Here is a 20,716-nt window from a genome sequence, read left to right as displayed (position 1 = left end):
ATATAGTTTGTTCTTATTATAATTTAGAATCCCATATTCTTTTACAATGTTTGTGTTTAGCATCACTTCTCTGTCAGTAGAGAAGAGAAACAAATATATATGATAATTTTACAATTTTACAGACAAATAAAAATTAACTCTGAAAGTAAATAGCTGGTAGCAAAAATATTCTCCACAATAATTAAAGAGTAAATGTTTTTACCTGTGCGGCCGGGGGGTCCTGATGGTCCAGTACTTCCTTTAGGGCCTGGTGTGGATATTCCAGGGAGACCTGGTTGTCCTGGTAGTCCTGGGCTACCTGAACGTCCAGGATAACCACTGTCTCCTTTAGAGCCAGGAAATCCAGGAGATCCGGGGGGACCAGAAAATCCTGGCTCACCCTTTGCACCTGCCAATGCCAAACAGAAAGTTTAAATTTAAGGTTATGGACAGTTTAATTAACAGAAATTCAAAAGGACCATTTATTATTGCATGTAGGCATAATATGTACAGGATAAAGAAGACTAGTCCCGTTCCCAATTTCAAGGCCCTCATATTTAATAGCAAAATATAGAGTAAATAACAAGTAAAAGATACGGCATATGAAGTCCATCTTTATTAATGTCTAGTACTCACTGGCGTTTAATCGCAGTAAACCTTATAATTATAGAACTAATGTAAATTTCAATTACGAAAACCAAATCCATACCTGGACCCCCAGGTAGTCCGGGCGTTCCTGGTGTCCCAAAACCTGGTAGTCCTGAAAGACGAGACACAACATTTAAAAATCATACCAGAATATAGAAATTAGTGGTCATAACTGACTGCCACAAACCTGGTTCTCCTTTTAGGCCAGCAGGACCAGGAATTCCATCTTGGCCTGGTTGACCCTTTTCACCTGGAGATCCTGGAGGCCCAGGGCGGCCAGAATCACCTACAAAATAAAATGCATTGTGATAGTGCCTAGATTACAACTATATGCAAAATATACAATGTACTTTATTAGTTATCAGCAAGGAACTTTAAATTCTAATCAGTTCTTCATGAGCGCCACCAGATACACTTGTGTGACAACTATTATTCTGACAAAGATAAAAAGGTTGTCAGAGTTGTTTTACTTCCATTTCAATTGTATTTTTAAAGGGAATCTGTGAACAGGTTTTTGTTATGCCCTCTGAGAACAACATGAAGTAGTGGTAGACTAGAGATGCTGATTCCAGTCATGTATCACTTACTAGTCAGCTTGCTGTAGGGTTGATAAAATCCTTGTTTAATCTGCTGCACATCTACCAGTTCTGAATGCTGAGCTTTGTATAACCCTGCCCACACCACTGATTGCATAGTGTACACAGAAAGCTGCCAGAGGCAGAAAACTGCCAATCAGTGGTGGTGGTGGTGTTATACAGAACTCAAGAATATGGAGGACTACAGTCAAGGCCAAAAGTTTTGAGAATGACACAAATATTAATTTTTACAAAGTCTACTGCTTCATTTTTTCTAATGGCAATTTGCATATACTTCCAGAATGTTATAAAGAGTGATCAGCTTAACAGCAATTACTTGCAAAGTCAATATTTGCCTAGAAAATGAACTTTATCCCCCAAAACACATTTCAACATCATTGCAGCCCTGCCTTAAAAGGACCAGCTAACATCGTTTCAGTGATTGCTCCATTAACACAGGTGTGGGTGTTGATGAGGACAGGGCTGGAGATCAATCTGTCATGATTAAGTAAGAATGACACCACTGGACACTTTAAAAGGAGGCTGGTGCTTGGCATCATTGTTTCTCTTCTGTTAACCATGGTTATCTCTAAAGAAACACGGGCAGTCATCATTGCACTGCACAAAAATGGCCTAACAGGGAAGAGTATCGCAGCTAGAAAGATTGCACCTCAGTCAACAATCTATCGCATCATCAAGAACTTCAAGGAGAGAGGTTCCCTTGTTGCCAAAAAGGCTCCAGGGCGCCCAAGAAAGACCAGCAAGCGCCAGGACCGTCTCTTAAAAGTGTTTCAGTTGCGGGATCGGGCTACCAGCAGTGCAGAGCTTGCTCAGGAATGGCATCAGGCAGGTGTGAGTGCATTTGCACGCACTGTGAGGCGGAGACTCTTGGAGCAAGGCCTGGTCTCAAGGAGGGCAGCAAAGAAGCCACTTCTCTCCAGGAAAAACATCATGGACAGACTGATATTCTGCAAGAGGTACAGGGAGTGGACTGCTGAGGACTGGGGTAAAGTCATTTTCTCTGATGAATCCCCTTTTCGATTGTTTGGGACATCTGGAAAACGGCTTATTCGGAGAAGACCAGGTGAGCGCTACCACCAGTCTTGTCTCATGCCAACTGTCAAACATCCTGAAACCATTCATGTGTGGGGTTGCTTCTCAGCCAAGGGAATGGGCTCTCTCTCAGTCTTGCCTAAAAACACAGCCATGAATAAAGAATGGTACCAGAATGTCCTCCAAGAGCAACTTCTCCCAACCGTCCAAGAGCAGTTTGGCGATCAACAATGCCTTTTTCAACATGATGAAGCACCTTGCCATAAAGCAAAGGTGATAACTAAATGGCTCAGGGAACAAAACATAGAGATTTTGGGACCATGGCCTGGAAACTCCCCAGATCTTAATCCCATTGAGAACTTGTGGTCAATCAAGAGACGGGTGGACAAACAAAAACCTTCAAATTCAGACAAAATAAAAGCATTGATTTTGCAAGAATGGACTGCTATCAGTCAGGATTTGATCCAGAAGTTGATTGAGAGCTTGCCAGGGAGAATTGCTGAGGTCCTGAAGAAGAAGGGTCAACACTGCAAATATTGACTTGCTGCATTAACTCATTCTAACTGTCAATATAACCTTTTGCTACTCATAATATGATTGCAATTATATTTCTGTATGTGATAAAAACATCTGACAAACACACATAAAAACCAGAGGCCAGCAGAACATGTGAAAATATAATATTTGTGTCATTCTCAAAACTTTTGGCCATGACTGTACATGGCAGCAAGTTTACTAGTCCTCTAGTGATAATCTTCTGCTTTAAGAAGTGAGCTGTTCATAGATATTGCATTCACATAACAGCTTCATCAATGTCACATCATAAAGGAACTGACTAAATGATGGATCATTGTAATGGAAAAATAAATAAATACAGAATGTTGCATATATATAAAAAAGAAAAGAAAGCAGTAATCCAAGAATAGCAGGTGGTACCTGCCCATGAGTTCTGACCCAAAAAACTCAAAGTAGACAAATCAAGCAATTTAGGAAGCACACCAACAGATCAGATGTAAAAAATGTAGGTTTCCTCCCATGTGCATAGTGACAATGTTTAGGCTCCTTGAGCCTTTGTCAAGTTTGAGAAAGGCTCAAGGAGCCTAAACGTTGCCACTATGTACATGAGCGAATAACCTCCGTTTTTTTGCATCTGATAGATACCTACATATAGTACTCTAAATATCAATATAAATAAATGGACATACAGTATAGCCCTGACAATTTTAGACAACTAGTACAAACCTTAGTTTATAACTAAACATGAGCAATTCGATAAGTGCTCCCCACCCTGGTCCAGCATCCAGTCCGCCCTTACTTGACAGCCAGTCTTCACTTCTGTGCATCTTTGATGATGGCATCTTTGGGCTATCATTCTGTGCTTCTCTTGCTCTTAATGAGCCCCGCAATGTCATGGTGTGACGCACGTCATGACATCTCGTGAGGTCTAGTGATTAAGCGGCAGAGAAGAAGAGGATGCCTGGTGATGACTGGCTTTCATGGAGGAACAGACAAGATGGCGGACCAGGGCAAAGAAAATCTAAACTCTAATCTCTAATTATAAGCAACATTTTAGTAAAATACATGTTGTACTTTCTTTTGTAAAATGCTCTTACATGCCAACAATCATCTTTCTCACACTGCATTATTGGATATTGCATCCTAAATATCATTAAATGAATAGTTCATATATCAAATCCTTTTATTGATTTGTTTGTTTTCTTCAATGGTGAGAGCACAACTTTCATAAATCTTGAATATCAGCTACCAGAATAACCTCTATATCTACTAAAGTCAAGTGTTATGAACACATAATTTGCCACAATGGTTTATCCAAGCTTTAAGAATATTTTTACCCCTTGGTCCGGGAGGGCCTGGGGCACCAGGGTTTCCTGAAGGTCCATCAAGTCCTTTAGATCCTTGTAGACCTGGAGCACCTAAAATAACAGGGATAGCAGAAGACACTAGTAACGACTTAATGTTTTTTTTGGTTGCTTTTTGTGTGAACAACAATTTCATGTACTTTCCACTCATTTCATCTCTCATTAGTACACTTCTACACACTGCAGAAATCAGCACTGAGGCTGCTGTAAGCACAGGACCATATTAACTAATAAGTGCGCTCTACAGACATGAAAACAACTTGTAATACAATATATGGGTATTTAAGTTTGTGAAGCCATTTTAGCCAAATCTACTACCATCTATGCATTTATTGGATACTGCAGCTGACATAAGAAGGAAGGAATTAAAAGACTTCAGTAATTTAATTTTTCACCTATAAGTGAACTGACTGCAGTACTCAGCCTGTAAGCGACTAAATCTACTAGTCACCATACAGCATTTTTAATGATAAAATGGAAACTTGTATTTACGCTCTGAAGTTTGTAAGTGAATCACTGGAGGAACACATTATTAATATTCATAAGATGATGGTAAAGTAATGATAAAGTTTAGGTTTACAGATAGGTAGATAGACAGTAATGTTTAATATTATATGTAAAACTAGATGAAGAGCCCGGTGCTGCCCGGGCATAGTAACTAACTGTGGTTAGTTATAGCAAATTATAATTATCCTCCATCCCATAGTCCTGTGCCCATATACCCATCATACATATCCACGATCCCATAGGCCCGTGCCCATATACCCATCATACATATCCTCCATCCCATAGTCCCATGCCCATATACCCATCACACATTCTCCATCCCATAGTCGAGTGCCCATATACCCATCATACATATTCCCCATCCCATAGTCGAGTGCCCATATACCCATCACACATCCTTCATCTCAGAGTCCCATGCCCATATACCCATCATACATATCCTCCATCCCATAGTCCCGTGCCCATATTCCATCACATATCCTTCATCTCATAGTCCCATGCCCATATACCCATCATACATAGTCTCCATCCCATAGTTCCGTGCCCATATACCCATCATACATATCCACGATCCCATAGGCCCGTGCCCATATAACCATCATACATATCCTCCATCCCATAGTCAAGTGCCCATATACCATCACACATTCTCCATCCCATAGTCGAGTGCCCATATACCCATCATTCATATTCGCCATCCCATAGTCGAGTGCCCATATACCCATCACACATCCTTCATCTCAGAGTCCCATGCCCATATACCCATCATACATATCCTTCATCCCATAGTCCCGTGCCCATATAACCATCATACATATCCGCCATCCCATAGGCCCGTGCCCATATACCCATCATACATATCCTCCATCCCATAGTCGAGTGCCCATATACCCATCACACATCCTCCATCCCATAGTCCCATGCCCATATACCCATCACACATTCTCCATCCCATAGTCGAGTGCCCATATACCCATCATACATATTCCCCATCCCATAGTCGAGTGCCCATATACCCATCACACATCCTTCATCTCAGAGTCCCATGCCCATATACCCCCATCATACATATCCTCCATCCCATAGTCCCGTGCCCATATTCCATCACATATCCTTCATCTCATAGTCCCATGCCCATATACCCATCATACATAGTCTCCATCCCATAGTCCCGTGCCCATATACCCATCATACATATCCACGATCCCATAGGCCCGTGCCCATATAACCATCATACATATCCTCCATCCCATAGTCGAGTGCCCATATACCATCACACATCCTCCATCCCATAGTCCCATGCCCATATACCCATCACACATCCTCCATCCCATAGTCGAGTGCCCATATACCCATCATTCATATTCGCCATCCCATAGTCGAGTGCCCATATACCCATCACACATCCTTCATCTCAGAGTCCCATGCCCATATACCCATCATACATATCCTTCATCCCATAGTCCCGTGCCCATATAACCATCATACATATCCGCCATCCCATAGTCCCGTGCCCATATACCCGTCATACATATCCTCCATCCCATAGTTCAGTGCCCATATACCCATCACACATCCTCCATCCCATAGTCCCGTGCCCATATACCCGTCATACATATCCGCTATCCAATAGTCCCGTGCCCATATACCCATCACACATCCTCCATCCCATAGTCAAACATTATGACATCATAATGAGCGGCGGGGCTTGCAACCTATGATGACATGAGCGTCGCCATGGCAACCATTATGACATCATAATGAGGGGCGGGGCTTGATACACACACACTTTTTCCCCATTATGTAGATGGGGCAAAATTGTTTGGTGAATTGGAATGCGCGGGGTTAAAATTTTGCCTCACAACATAGCTTAGGACACTCTCGGGGACAAGACGAGTGACTGTGCCAAATTTTGTGGCTCTAGCTGCGACGGTGCGGATGCCAATCCCGGACATACACACATACACGCACGAGCTTTATATATTAGATTATCAATTTGATGTTAAAATGCCATAAATGTGATGAATTTGGCTGGCCTGAAAACAAAGCAGAGAAGACTTAATCTGGGACAGTTCATGGCATGGTCTGTATAATAAGGATCCAAATAGCAAGAGTTTTTCGGTCCATGTGTCGTCCATGTAAAGAAACAGAGCAACAAACTAGTTCGCATTAACATCTATTTATATAATAAATGCCCTAAGCAGCTTCCGGTTGTAACAACTTCCGTCCAGTTGTAACCGGTGACGTCACCACACACACACGCACATGTTAACCCTCAACACACCACACCGCCTCAACACACACTCCTCTCACCTTTCACCTCCACTCATGTCCACTCACTCTTTCACTCCACATACGTTCCTTTCTCTCACTCCGTTTCTCATACTCACACCGTGATCGTCGCTGCCCCGACATCTTCCTCCGCCGCCGCGATCCAGACGTTCTCCAGGCCGCCGACATGTTCTTGCGGGACGCCATCTTGGATGTCGTGAAATCCCGCGAGATTCAAGATGGCGTCGCCGCAACAATATGTCGCTGGCGTGGACGACATCGGGATCCAAAAAGATGGCGTCGGCGAAATCTCGCGAGATTACGCCGACGCCATTTTGGATCCCGATGTCGCCCATGCCAGCGACATGTTGTTGCGGCGACGCCATCTTGAATATCACGGGACTTCACGACATCCAAGATGGCATCCCACAAGAATATGTCGCTGGCGTGGGCGACATCGGGATCCAAAATGGCGTCGGCGTAATCTCGCGAGATTTCGCCGACGCCATCTTTTTGGATCCCGATGTCGTCCACGCCAGCGACATGTTGTTGCGGCGACGCTATCTTGAATATCGCGGGATTTCACGAAATCCAAGATGGCGTCCCGCAAGAACATGTCGGCGGCCTGGAGAACGTCTGGATCCTGGATCGCGGCGGCGGAGGAAGATGTCGGGGCAGCGACGATGACGGTGTGAGTATGAGAAACGGAGTGAGAGAAAGGAACGTATGTGGAGTGAAAGAGTGAGTGGACATGAGTGGAGGTGAAAGGTGAGAGGAGTGTGTGTTGAGGCGGTGTGGTGTGTTGAGGGTTAACATGGCAAGAGGTGTTAACGACGTCGGCGAAATCTCGCGAGATTTCGCCGACGCCATCTTGCATTCGTGAAATTGCGTCATTTACCTCACGCCGACTTGCTGTGCGGACGCTTGGCATTGCCTGTACCACCATAACTACTGCTGCCTTGGTCCTATGCCTGTTTACTGCCGGTGTCTAATTACTGGACCAATTTGCCTGTACCGCCATAACTACTGCCTTTGTCCTCTGCCGGTGTCTAATTACAGGGCCAATTTGCCTATACTGCCATAACTACTGCTGCCTTTGTCCTCTGCCAGTGTCTAATTACAGGACCAATTTGCCTATACCGCCATAACTACTGCCTTTGTCCTCTGCCGGTGTCTAATTACAGGGCCAATTTGCCTATACTGCCATAACTACTGCTGCCTTGCTCCTCTGCCAGTGTCTAATTACAGGGCCAATTTGCCTCTATCGCCATAACTACTGCTGCTTTGGTCATCTGCCTGTTTACTGCCGGTGTCTAATTACAAGGCCAATTTGCCTCTACCGCCATAACTACTGCTGCCTTGCTCCTCTGCCGGTGTCTAATTACAGGGCTAATTTGCCTCTACCGCCATAACTACTGCTGCCTTGCTCCTCTGCCGGTGTCTAAATACAGGGCTAATTTGCCTCTACCGCCATAACTACTGCTACCTTGCTCCTCTGCCGGTGTCTAATTACAGGGCCAATTTGCCTCTACCGCCATAACTACTGCTGCCTTGCTCCTCTGCCGGTGTCTAATTACAGGGCCAATTTGCCTCTACCGCCATAACTACTGCTGCATTGCTCCTCTGCTGGTGTCTAATTACAGGGCCAATTTGCCAATACCGCCATAACTACTGCTGCCTTGCTCCTCTGCCGGTGTCTAATTACAGGGCCAATTTGCCTCTACCGCCATAAGTACTGCTGCCTTGCTCATCTGACTGTTCACTGCCTGTGTCTAATTACAGGGCCAATTTGCCTCTACCGCCATAACTACTGCTGCCTTGCTCCTCTGCCGGTGTCTAATTACAGGGCCAATTTGCCTCTACCGCCATAACTACTGCTGCCTTGCTCCTCTGCCGGTGTCTAATTACAGGGCCAATTTGCCTCTACCGCCATAACTACTGCTGCCTTGCTCCTCTGCCGGTGTCTAATTACAGGGCCAATTTGCCTCTACCGCCATAACTACTGCTGCCTTGCTCCTCTGCCGGTGTCTAACTACAGGGCCAATTTGCCACTACAACTTCATAACTACTGCTGGGCAATTACAGGGTCAATTAGTATCTGTTTACTCTACAATACTCCAGGACGCCTTCTTCACTGCCAGATAACTGCCAAATAGACTCCTTTACCTGTGCCAACATGAGTCATAACAAAAAGTATGCCAATGCCAGTGAAAGGAAAGCAGCTTTAGCACTACGACAAAAACAACGCCGTGCTAATGAGACTCCTGAGGAAAAACACCATCGCCTTGAGAAGATTAAGGCTTATAAATGCCGTCGCCTTACACACGAATCCCCTAACTCTAAATCCATAAGATTGGCTGAAGAAGCCTCTGCACGCCGTCACCGCCGACAACAGACGGCCTCTTCCTCATCATTATTATTAGACTCACAACAGGATGCTTCCACATCAGCATGTGGAACAATTTACTGCTACACTTCATCCCATATGCCGTTCACTGACATAACTAATCAGCAATCTGTTTCTGCCCTATCAATACCAGCATTCAATACCGATGCACAGTATGCCAATGCCAGTGAAAGGAAAGCAGCTTTAGCACTACGACAAAAACAACGCCGTGCTAATGAGACTCCTGAGGAAAAACAGCATCGACTTGACAAGATTAAGGCTTATAAACGCCGTCGTCTCACACACGAATCCCCTAACTCTAAATCTATTACATTGGCTGAAGAAGCCTCTACACGCCATCACCGCCAACAACAGATGGCTTCTTCCTCATCATTATTAGTAGACTCACAACAGGATGCTTCCACATCAGCATGTGGAACAAGTTACTACCACACTTCATCCTATATGCCGTTCACTGACATAACTAATCAGCAATCTGTTTCTTCCCTATCAATACCACCATTAGTCAATACCAACGCACAGTTTCTTCACATACAAGCTGCAGTTAGCCCGCAGAAAGTGCAACCAAGACAAATATACGTTGGTCTCAAAACTAGGCGCACCCCATCGGTTGGACATGCACTTCTACTACAACCTCACATTTTCACTAATGATGAAAATAGTATTACCGAACACAGCTGTGGTGACATGACCCATGTATGTGAGCATTGCGAAGCTTTGCATTTTGTAGCAGAGATACCTTCTGATAACAACTTTACGCTCTGCTGTCAGAAGGGTAAAGTCCATGTACCCATACTACAATATCCTGATGTCTTTACACGTTTGCTGAAAGGGCAAAGTGAATTTAGCAAAAATTTCATGGATAATATTCGAAGTATTAACAGTTCCTTTGCTTTTGCCTCCATGGGTGCAAATATTTCACCACCTCCTGGATATGGCCCATACTGTTTCCGCATACATGGCCAGATCTATCATAGAACTGGAACACTACATCCCTCAGATGACCAGCAACGCGCATTTGCCCAACTTTACATTCTCGATACCACTACCGCAAACGAACAACGCTTACGATGTAAAGAAAATCAAAAATGTCATCCTACATTGATGAACATTATTGCCCTTCAAATCCAAACTATTAATCCTTTTGTGGAAGCTTATCAAATGTTACGTGATGTGGAAGAACAAGAAAAAATTAAATCTCTACAAAACGGAACTGTCATGCCAAACATCACTATGGCTATTAAACAAGATCGTACTCAAGACCCTCGATGCTACAATAATCCCACTGTCAGTGAAGTAGCAGTCGTGTTTCAAAATGACAATGGTGAGCCACTAATGTCCACTCGCAGGATTTCAGAATACTCAAGATGGCATGGCCGCAAGAACATGTCGCCGGCGTGGACAATGTCGGGATCCAGGATGGCGCCGGCGGAAGATGATGTCGGGGATCGTGGAGCAGCGACGATGACGGTGTGAGTATGAGAGACGGAGTGAGAGAAAGGGTCGTATGTGGAGTGAATGGACGTGAGTGGAGATGGTGAAAGGTGAGAGGAGTGTGTGTTGAGGCGGTGTGGTGTGTTGAGGAGGTGTGTGTGTATTGAGGGTTAACATGGCAAGAGGTGTGTCACTATCCTCTCGATGCGATAGCATCGGGCCTTAATCTACTATAATAAATGCGCTAAGCAGCTTCCGGGTTGTAACAACTTCCGTCCAGTAGTAACTGGTGACGTCACAGCACACCTCTTGCCATGTTAACCCTCAACACACCACTCCTCAACATACACTCCTCTCACCTTTCACTATCTCCACTAATGTCCACTCGCAGGATTTCAGAATACTCAAGATGGCATGGCCGCAAGAACATGTCGCCGGCGTGGACAACGTCGGGATCCAGGATGGCTCCGGCGGAAGAAGATGTCGGGGATCATGGAGCAGCGACGATGACAGTGTGAGTATGAGAGACGGAGTGAGAGAAAGGGTCGTATGTGGAGTGAAAGAGTGAGTGGATGTGAGTGGAGATGGTGAAAGGTGAGAGGAGTGTGTGTTGAGGAGGTGTGTGTGTATTGAGGGTTAACATGGCAAGAGGTGTGTCACTATCCTCTCGATGCGATAGCATCGGGCCTTAATCTAGTCTATTTATATAATTGCCTTGTAATGTTTTCATTTCCTGTTCTGTCCAGATGTCACCATATCCCAGAATTCCAAGCAGAGGAAGTTCACCGACCGCCATATTGGGACACCCAAGTGATGGGTGTCTCAATAAGGAAACTGCTGCTGGTACCAACCTATTGCGCGGTACCACCAGCGGAACACCGTCGCACCACACATACACTCTATACACCGTACACACCACACACACACTCTCACACTCACTCATGCAGCCTCTTGCGCGGTACCACCAGCGGAACACCGTCACACTGCACCTGCACGAATTCCGAGCAGGCGCAGTGAATCATTCGGCTGATCCTGGTGGCAGGTGCACGAGGTGTCTACAGGCAGAGGAAGCCGGTCACAATAAAGGGGTTTTCCCACAAACGAAAGTTCATTTTAAAAATTGTCTGTGTCTGACCGTGTATGGAGCATACCACATCTCCTGGGCAGGGGAGGAAGCAAAAGACAATACTGACATTACAGCAGGGAATCACAGAGGATTCATTTTGTGAGGTAAAATATTTCACTGACTGTTTTTAACCCCTTCATGACCAAGCCTATTTTGACCTTAATGACCAGGCCATTTTACAATTCTGACCAGTGTCCATTTATGAGGTAATAACTCAGGAACGGATCCTAGCGATTCTGAGATTATTTTTTCGTGACATATTGGGCTTCATGTTATTGGTAAATTTAGGTTGATAATTTTTGCGTTTATTTGTGAAAAAATCAGAAATTTGGCGAAAATTTAGGAAATTTCGCAATTTTCAAATTTTGAATTTTTATTCTGTTAAACCAGAGAGTTATGTGACACAAAATAGTTACTAAATAACATTTCCCACATGTCTACTTTACATCAGCACAATTTTGGAAACAAAATATTTTTTTGTTAGGAAGTTATAAGGGTTAAAAGTTGACCAGCGATTTCTCATTTTTACAATAAAATTTACAAAACCATTTTTTTAGGGACCACCTCACATTTGAAGTCACTTTGAGGGGTCTATATGGCAGAAAATACCCAAAAGTGACACATTCTAAAAACTGCACCCCTAAAGCTACTCAAAACTACATTCAAGAAGATTATTAACCCTTCAGGTGTTTCACAGGAACTAAAGCAACGTGGAAAGAAAAAATGGACATTTTAATTTTTCCAACAAATATTTTCTTTTAGCATCAATTTTTTCATTTTCACATGGGCAACAGGATAAAATGGATCCTAAAATTTTTTGGGCAATTTCTCCTGAGTACAACGATACCTCATATGTGGTCATAAACCACTGTTTGGGTGCACGGCAGGGCTTAGAAGGGAAGGAGCGCCATTTGACTTTTTGAATGGAAAATATGCTGGAATATTTAGCGGTTGCCATGTCACGTTTGGAGAGCCCTTGTGTGCATAAACATTGGAGCTCCTCCACAAGTGACCCCATTTTGGAAACTAGACCCCCCCAAGGAACTTATCTTGATGCATAGTGATCACTTTGAACCCCCAGGTACTTCACAAATTGATCTGTAAATAAAAAAAAGTCCCTTTTTTTCACAAAAAATTTCTTTTAGCCTCAGTTTTTTCATTTTCACATGGGCAACAGGATAAAATGGATCCTAAAATTTGTTGAGCAATTTCTCCTGAGTACACTGATACCTCATATGTGGTCATAAACCACTGTTTGGGAGCACGGCAGGGTCTGGAAGGGAAGGAGCACCATTTGACTTTTTGAATGGAAAATTAGCTCCAATCGTTATCGGACACCATGTCGCGTTTGGAGAGCCCCTGTGCACCTAAACATTGGAGCTCCCCCACAAGTGACCCAATTTTGGAAACTAGACCCCCTAAGGAACTTATCTAGATATGTAGTGAGTACTTTGAACCCCCAAGTGCTTCACAAAAGTTTATAACACAGAGCAGTGAAAATAAAAAATATTTTTTTTTCCTCAAAAATGATTTTTAGCACACTATTTTTAATTTTCACAAGGCTAACAGGAGAAATTGGACCACAAATCTTGTTGTCCAGTTTGTCCTGAGTACGCTGGTACCCCATATGTGGAGGGGAACCACTGTATGGGCACACGGCAGGGCTCAGAAGGGAAGGAGTGCCATTTGACTTTTTGAAATGCAAATTACTTCTAATCGTTAGCGGACACCATGTCGTGTTTGGAGAGCCCCTGTGTGCCTAAACATTGGAGCTCCCCCACAAATGACCCCATTTTGGAAACTAGACCCCCTAAGGAACTTATCTAGATATGTAGTGAGTACTTTGAACCCCCAAGTGCTTCACAAAAGTTTATAACACAGAGCAGTGAAAATAAAAAAATATTTTTTTTTCCTCAAAAATGATTTTTAGCACACTATTTTTAATTTTCACAAGGCTAACAGGAGAAATTGGACCACAAATCTTGTTGTCCAGTTTGTCCTGAGTACGCTGGTACCCCACATGTGGAGGGGAACCACTGTATGGGCACACGGCAGGGCTCAGAAGGGAAGGAGTGCCATTTGACTTTTTGAAATGCAAATTACTTCTAATCGTTAGCGGACACCATGTCGTGTTTGGAGAGCCCCTGTGTGCCTAAACATTGGAGCTCCCCCACAAATGACCCCATTTTGGAAACTAGACCCCCTAAGGAACTTATCTAGATGTGTGGTGAGCACTTTGAACCCACAGGTGCTTCACAGAAGTTTATAACGCAGAGCCGTGAAAATAAAAAATATTTTTTTTCCTCAAAAAATTATTTTTTAGTGTGCAATTTTTTAGGGCAACAGGAGAAATTGGACCCCAAAAGTTGTTGTCCAGTTTGTCCTGAGTACGCTGGTACCCCAAATGTGGGGGGGGAAACCACTGTTTGGGCACACGTCGGGGCTCGGAAGGGAAGCAGTGACATTTTAAAATGCTGACTTTCATGGAATGGTCTGCGGGCGTCATGTTACATTTGCAGAGCCCCTGATGTACCTAAACTGTGGAAACCTCCCACAAGTGAACCCATTTTGGAAACTAGACCCCCCTATGAACTTATCTAGGTATGTGGCGAGCACCTTGAACCCCTAAGTGCTTCACAGAAGTTCATAACGCAGAGCCGTGAAAATAAAAAATCATTTTTTTTCCTCAAAAAATGATTTTTAGACCGCAATTTTTTTTTTCACAAGGGTAACAGGATAAATTGGACCCCAAAAGTTGTTGTCCAGTTTGTCCTGAGTACGCTGATACCCCAAATGTGGGGGGGGAAACCACTGTTTGGGCACACGTCGGGGCTCGGAAGGGAAGTAGTGACATTTTGAAATGCTGACTTTGATGGAATGGTCTGCGGGCGTCATGTTACATTTGCAGAGCCTCTGATGTACCTAAACTGTGGAAACCCCCACAAGTGACCCCATTTTGGAAACTAGACCCCCCCAAGGAACTTATCTAGATGTGTGGTGAGCACTTTGAACCCCCAAGTGCTTCACAGAAGTTTATAACGCAGAGATGTGAAAATAAAAAAAAATCATTTTTTTTTCCACAGAAAAAATTTTTTTAGCCAATTTTTTATTTTCCCAAGGGTAACAGGAGAAAATAGACCCCCAAAGTTATTGTGCAATTTTTCCTGAGTACGCTGATACCCCATATGTTGGGGTAGACCACTGTTTGGGCACACGTCGGGGCTTGGAAGGGAGGGAGCACCATTTGACTTTTTGAATACAAAATTGTCTGGAATCAAGAGTGGCACCATGTCACGTTTGGAGACCCCCTGATGTGCCTAAACAGTGGAAACCCCTCAATTCTAACTCCAACCCTAACCCCAACACACCCCTAACCCCAACACATCCCTAACCCTAATCCCATCCATAACCATAACCCTAACCACAAGCATAACCCTAATGCCAACCCTAACCCCAACACATCCCTAACCCTAATCTTAACCCTAATTCCAACCCTAACCCTAATTCCAACCCTAACCCTAATTCCAACCCTATCCCTAACCCTAATTCCAATCCTAACCCTAACCCTAATGGAAAAGTAAAAATATTTTCTTTATTTTATTAGTTGTGCCTACCTATGGGGGTGATAGAAGGGGGGTTTGTTTACTTTTTATTTTATTTTGATCACTGTAAGAGTGATCAAAATGAATGAATGAATCTGCAGCCGGTGGGCGCACTGCGCCCCGCCATTTTCCAAGATGGCGGCGTCCATGAAGCAAGACGGCGGGACACCGGGAGTCGGAGCGGGACATCGGAGGTACCGGGGGGGTCGGAATGTGGGGGGAGCGGAGAGAAGGGGGAGTGGAGCAGATGATGACGGCGGTGGCACATTGCCGCCGTCAGTCGGTATCGGGGGCCGATCGGCCCCGTGAGTTGTGGGGGGGGGTCGGATCTGGGTCTCCAGCCATGTCCAATGCTACTGCAGCATCGGTCATGGCTGGATTGTAATATTTCATCAATTTTCATTGATGAAATATTACTATCGCTCTGATTGGCTTTCACTTTTAACAGCCAATCAGAGTGTTCATAGCCACGTGGGGGGCGAAGCCACGCCCCCTGTGGGGAAGTACAAAGCCCCCTGTATTTGCGGGTGGGGTGAACTTTCATTGACCCCGGTCACCCAACCCGCAGGGGGGCTTTGAAGTCATGACGCCACATAGGCATCACTGGTCGTAATGGCACAGGTTTTCATGACGCCTATGTGGCGTCATTGGTCGTTAAGGGGTTAAAGGGATCTCATGTACGGAAGTTAGGGCAAATCCCTCAGCGCTCTGATTCTGACCCCAGGGGTCTATTAAAGGGATCATTGGTATGCAAGTCAGGGCAAATCCACTCAGCGCTCTGGTTCTGATCCCAGGCTTTCTTAAAGGGATCTCCGGTATGGAAGTTAGGGTAAATCCCTCAGCGCTCTAATTCTCACCCCAGGCTTCTATAAAAGGGATCATTGGTATGGAAGTCAGGGCAAATCCACTCAGCGCTCTGGTTCTGACGCCAGGCCTCTCTTAAAGGGATCCCCGGTATGGAAGTTAGGACCGTTTCACTCAGCGCTCTGGTTCTGACCCCAGGCTGATGGGATGATGTGGGATATTAGGGGTAGTAGTTCGGTGGCTCTGGCTGACGGGATGATGTGGGATATTAGGGGTAGTAGTCCGGTGGCTCTGACGGGATGATGTGGTATATTAGGGGTAGTCCGGCGGCTGTGACGGGATGATGTGGGATATTAGTGGTAGTTGTCCGGTGGCTCTGGCTGACGGGATGATGTGGGATATTAGGGGTAGTAGTCTGGCGGCTGTGACGGGATGATGTAGGATATTAGTGGTAGTTGTCCGGTGGCTCTGGCTGACGGGATGATTTGGGATAGTAGTCAGGTGGCTTTGACAGTATGAGTTGGGATATTAGTAGTCCGGTGGCTCTGGCTGACGGGATGATGTGGGATATTATAGTGAATGTGGCTATGTGGAGTGGGCGAGGCTCTACACTCATCTTTTTATATATATATATATATATATATATATATATATATATATATATATAATCATTATAATTTGTTATAACTAACCGTAGTTAGTTACTATGCCCGGGCAGCGCCGGGCTCTTCAGCTAGTATAAAATATATCTGATATAACAGCAGCAATCAGAGCGAGCAGATTTTTTCCTTTATAGCCTAATTGCTTCCTAAATGTGAAGTTAAAAGCGTTGTCCACTTTGGGGTACATTTTTTTTTAACTTAAATGCATGTTATTTGGGCTAAAAAAAATTTTTTGCAATTGAGTCTCATTAAAGGGAACTTGTCACCCCCCCAGACGTTTTTAAGTAAAAGAGCCACCTTGTGCAGCACTAATGCTGCATTCTGTCAAGGTGGCTCTTATTTAGCGTCCCTTCCACCGCCGAAATAAGCGTTTTTAAAATTAGTCAGACGTACCAGAATTTTGACCGGGGGGCAGGTCTTTCCCCCTCTGACACCGACGCCTCGCATCCATCATTCATTTCCTCCTTAAGTCTTTGCTCCGTCTCCTCTGTATTCAATTCAAATGCTGGTACCTGCGCTGTAATATATTTTCTTGGGCATGCGCAGTTAGCGCTGCCCGTTCTCTCACATCACTTCATGGCCTGGCTATCGCGCCTGCGTGGACGCGCTGCCAGAGATCCCGCCCCGCTGTGTGAATAAATCATAAGCGACTAATGGGGCGGGATATCTGGCAGCGCACTACGCAGGCGCGATAGCCAGGCCATGAAGTGATGTGAGAGAACGGGCAGCACTAACTGCACATGCCCAAGAAAATATATTACAGCGCAGGCGCCAGCATTTGAATTGAACACAGAGGAGGCAGAGCAAAGACATAAGGAGGAAATGAATGATGGATGCGAGGCGTCGGTGTCAGAGGGGGAAAGACCTGCCCCCCGGTCAAAATTCTGGTATGACTGACTAATTTTAAAATCGCTTATTTCAACGGTGGAAAGGACACTAAATAAAAGAGCCACCTTGACAGAATGCAGCATTATTGCTGCACAAGGTGGCTCTTTTACTTAATAACGCCTGGGGGGTGGTGACAGGTTCCCTTTAAAAATGTTGCACCATTTGCTTTCTATAGCTTATGTGTTAGGGCTCATTCCCACTTGCGATGCAATCAGACGAGTGTCTCTATGGTGCAGCTCATTTGTGTGATTATTTTCTCATGCCAATTTGGCATATGAAAACAATCCCAACATGCTGTGATTGCACCCGAGGATCGGATCGCACGCACCCATGCAAGTCTATGGGTGCGTGTCAAACATCTCACTGCATTCGGATATCAATTAAATTTAATCTATTAGAACTCCTGCTTCTTGTCCTGACTGAGCTTTCTGCTCTCAGTGTTCTAGAAAGAAGAAAGAGAGGAAGAGAAGTTGTACACAGATCTGAAGTGGAGAGAGGACAGATTAGAGGGCACAGACAAAGCAGTAGACAAAGAGGAAAGCACATAGAGAAATAATTTCAGTATTGGAACTGTGTTGATATATGAAAACAAGTGTAATGTAAGGAGCACTACATTAACCTGGAAACACACAGACCTTACATCCAGCCTATATTACTGGGAGAGACACTCACACAGGCAAAATATCTGCAACTTGGATCAGGCTGCAAATATCAGTGGGTATAAAAATAAATGAAGGAGTGAAAATTGCAGACTGAAACTTAGTACATTGTTTTTCAGTAAAGGTAAGTAAAATATTTTTTATATGTCAAAGGTGTTCATAGCCTTTGAATTGTTTACTGTACCTGAAAATCCTGGAGCACCTGGATCCCCTTTAGAGCCCGAAACTCCTGACAATCCAGGCAGTCCAGGGCTTCCTGCTTCACCTTTAGTTCCAGGGTTACCGGGAAATCCTGCTGGTCCTGGTTCTCCCTAGACAAAGTAAAAGGTAATGTGATTGGGTGTTAGTGTCACATTTTCCTGAATGCTATGCGTAAGAGCCACACAGGTCTGAAACATGTAAGTAATTATTACATCTATGCTGAATGTGGATTTCTTAAGACTACAGAATTGCTACTCCAGTGGTCTCTGCAAACCTCCCTACTAGAATGTGGCAAGGTTCATGTCCAACTGAACTTGCTGTCAATCATATGCCAGTTACTGACTGCAGCAGTCACATGCCTGGATGGCGCATCATCACTACAGGACCAGTGAACACAGATCATCGAAGACTGCAGGATTGGCGGCAGATATAACAGGTGAATGACCGGGAAACATTAAATAAATTATGTACATTTTGGGTGGCTTCATACCTTTGGACCAGGCAAGCCAGGTTGCCCGCTGCCTGAAAGTCCTGGTTCACCCTTTTCACCTTTTGATCCACTGAATCCTGGAGGTCCTGGTGACCCAGGGCGCCCAGGCTGCCCAGGTGTACCCTTTTCACCACTTGGTCCTATAAACAAAGGGACAAGCAACACATTATCTAAATTAAGAATGAACACAAGACAGGAGAACTGCATATCCACTGTCGGGGAATAAACCTAATTTCTGCTTAACACTTCCCAACATACTGTATAAAGTTCTTCATCATCACTGCAGCATCTTGCTCACACAAGGGCAACAATGACAACAGTGGTGCAATAAATAATTAGTCCAATGTCTACAAATCATGTGGGTTTACTGGGTTTACATAATCCCAATGAAGATGAGCATAAGCATTAAACTTCTTACTGGGATTTATAAGGACAATACATAACTGGGCATTAATAATGATCAGCACTATGTAATTCTGCTGAAGAAATAATATATTGTGAGGCAGTGAGGGGAATTATATGTGAGGGAAGGTATGTATCCCCCAGGATGCGCATAGAAGCGTATTGAGCCCTCTGGAGTGCATTGCAGTCACAGACATAGCTGTGGTTGCAGTGCAGAATAAAATTAAGTTTGGACTTGATCCAGCTATTTGGCCAAGGCAGATTTAAGAAATCCCAGCAAGGACTTTGATTTTTGGAGTGAACTACAGGATGACAGTGGGGTGGTTCACTCCCTCCAGCCGGGTCTTGCAAGTGGCCCATGGCCACAGATTTCATTTTAAAACCCTGCAGCAAAGGTTTGGGAGTATCAGTGTTTCTGTATCGCTTCATTGGGGGACACAGAAACCATGGGTGTATGCAGCTGCCACTAGGAGGCTGACACTATGCAGAAAAAAGTTAGCTCCTCCTCCGCAGTGTACACCCCACCGACAGGAAGTAGGATGTTCAGTTTAGCTTAGTGTCAGTAGGAGGTGGACACGGGTCTTTCATTAGACCCATATCTACCTCAGTGTGCGTCGTTTCCTTTTAGATTTCCGGAGGGATACAGAGTGAATAGTCACATCTGTAGTCCCACAAAGAGACTATGAGTACGGCGTGTACTGCCACCCCGAATCCTCATAGCTCTCCTCAGCAGGACCAAGAGCCCCTAACATGGATGTGTGTCAGGCGATCCAGAATGGTCCTGGTCCCCCGTCTCCCACCCACTCGCCCACCAGAGCCTGTTGGTTTGCAGGAGGCGCGGACGTCCGACGAAAATTCACGGACGTCTTTACTTCACCTGGACGAGGAGGTACCTCTCTTTCCCCAGGTTCCCTCCTCAGAAAAGGGCGAGGAATCACGGATCAGTATTCAGCTCCCTGTGGCAGCCTCCCTTTAGGTGTAAGGCCTCCAGGCTGGCTCCCCCCCCTCTCCCCGCGCCTTTCCTTACTAAGTTGTAGAAGGATAGGGAAAATAAGGGGAGGTCAGCTCACCAGTCTCAGTTGCAATCCATAATCCTCCTGCGCACGGAGTCACCTTGATCGGGGGCGT

The 20,716-nt window shown here is 44.8% G+C and overlaps 1 protein-coding gene across 1 annotated transcript in view; it reads right to left on the bottom strand.

Annotated features, from left to right (window-relative positions):
- The window catches only part of COL4A5 (collagen type IV alpha 5 chain), a 358,955-nt gene that overhangs the window by 74,767 nt on the left and 263,472 nt on the right, over positions 1-20,716 (bottom strand). The window contains exons 36-41 of the mRNA XM_073547642.1: positions 19,187-19,326; positions 18,680-18,806; positions 4,109-4,189; positions 815-913; positions 689-739; positions 203-388 (exon numbers count right to left, since the gene is read on the bottom strand). Of these exons, the coding sequence (XP_073403743.1) occupies positions 203-388; positions 689-739; positions 815-913; positions 4,109-4,189; positions 18,680-18,806; positions 19,187-19,326 (684 nt within the window). The remainder of the gene's footprint in view (positions 1-202; positions 389-688; positions 740-814; positions 914-4,108; positions 4,190-18,679; positions 18,807-19,186; positions 19,327-20,716) is intronic.

Source organism: Dendrobates tinctorius, unplaced genomic scaffold (genome assembly GCF_039654945.1).
Source record: "Dendrobates tinctorius isolate UK_male_01 unplaced genomic scaffold, ASM3965494v1 ptg000154l, whole genome shotgun sequence".
Lineage (NCBI taxonomy): Eukaryota > Metazoa > Chordata > Amphibia > Anura > Dendrobatidae > Dendrobates > Dendrobates tinctorius.
This window is presented reverse-complemented; position numbering and strand designations above follow the sequence as displayed.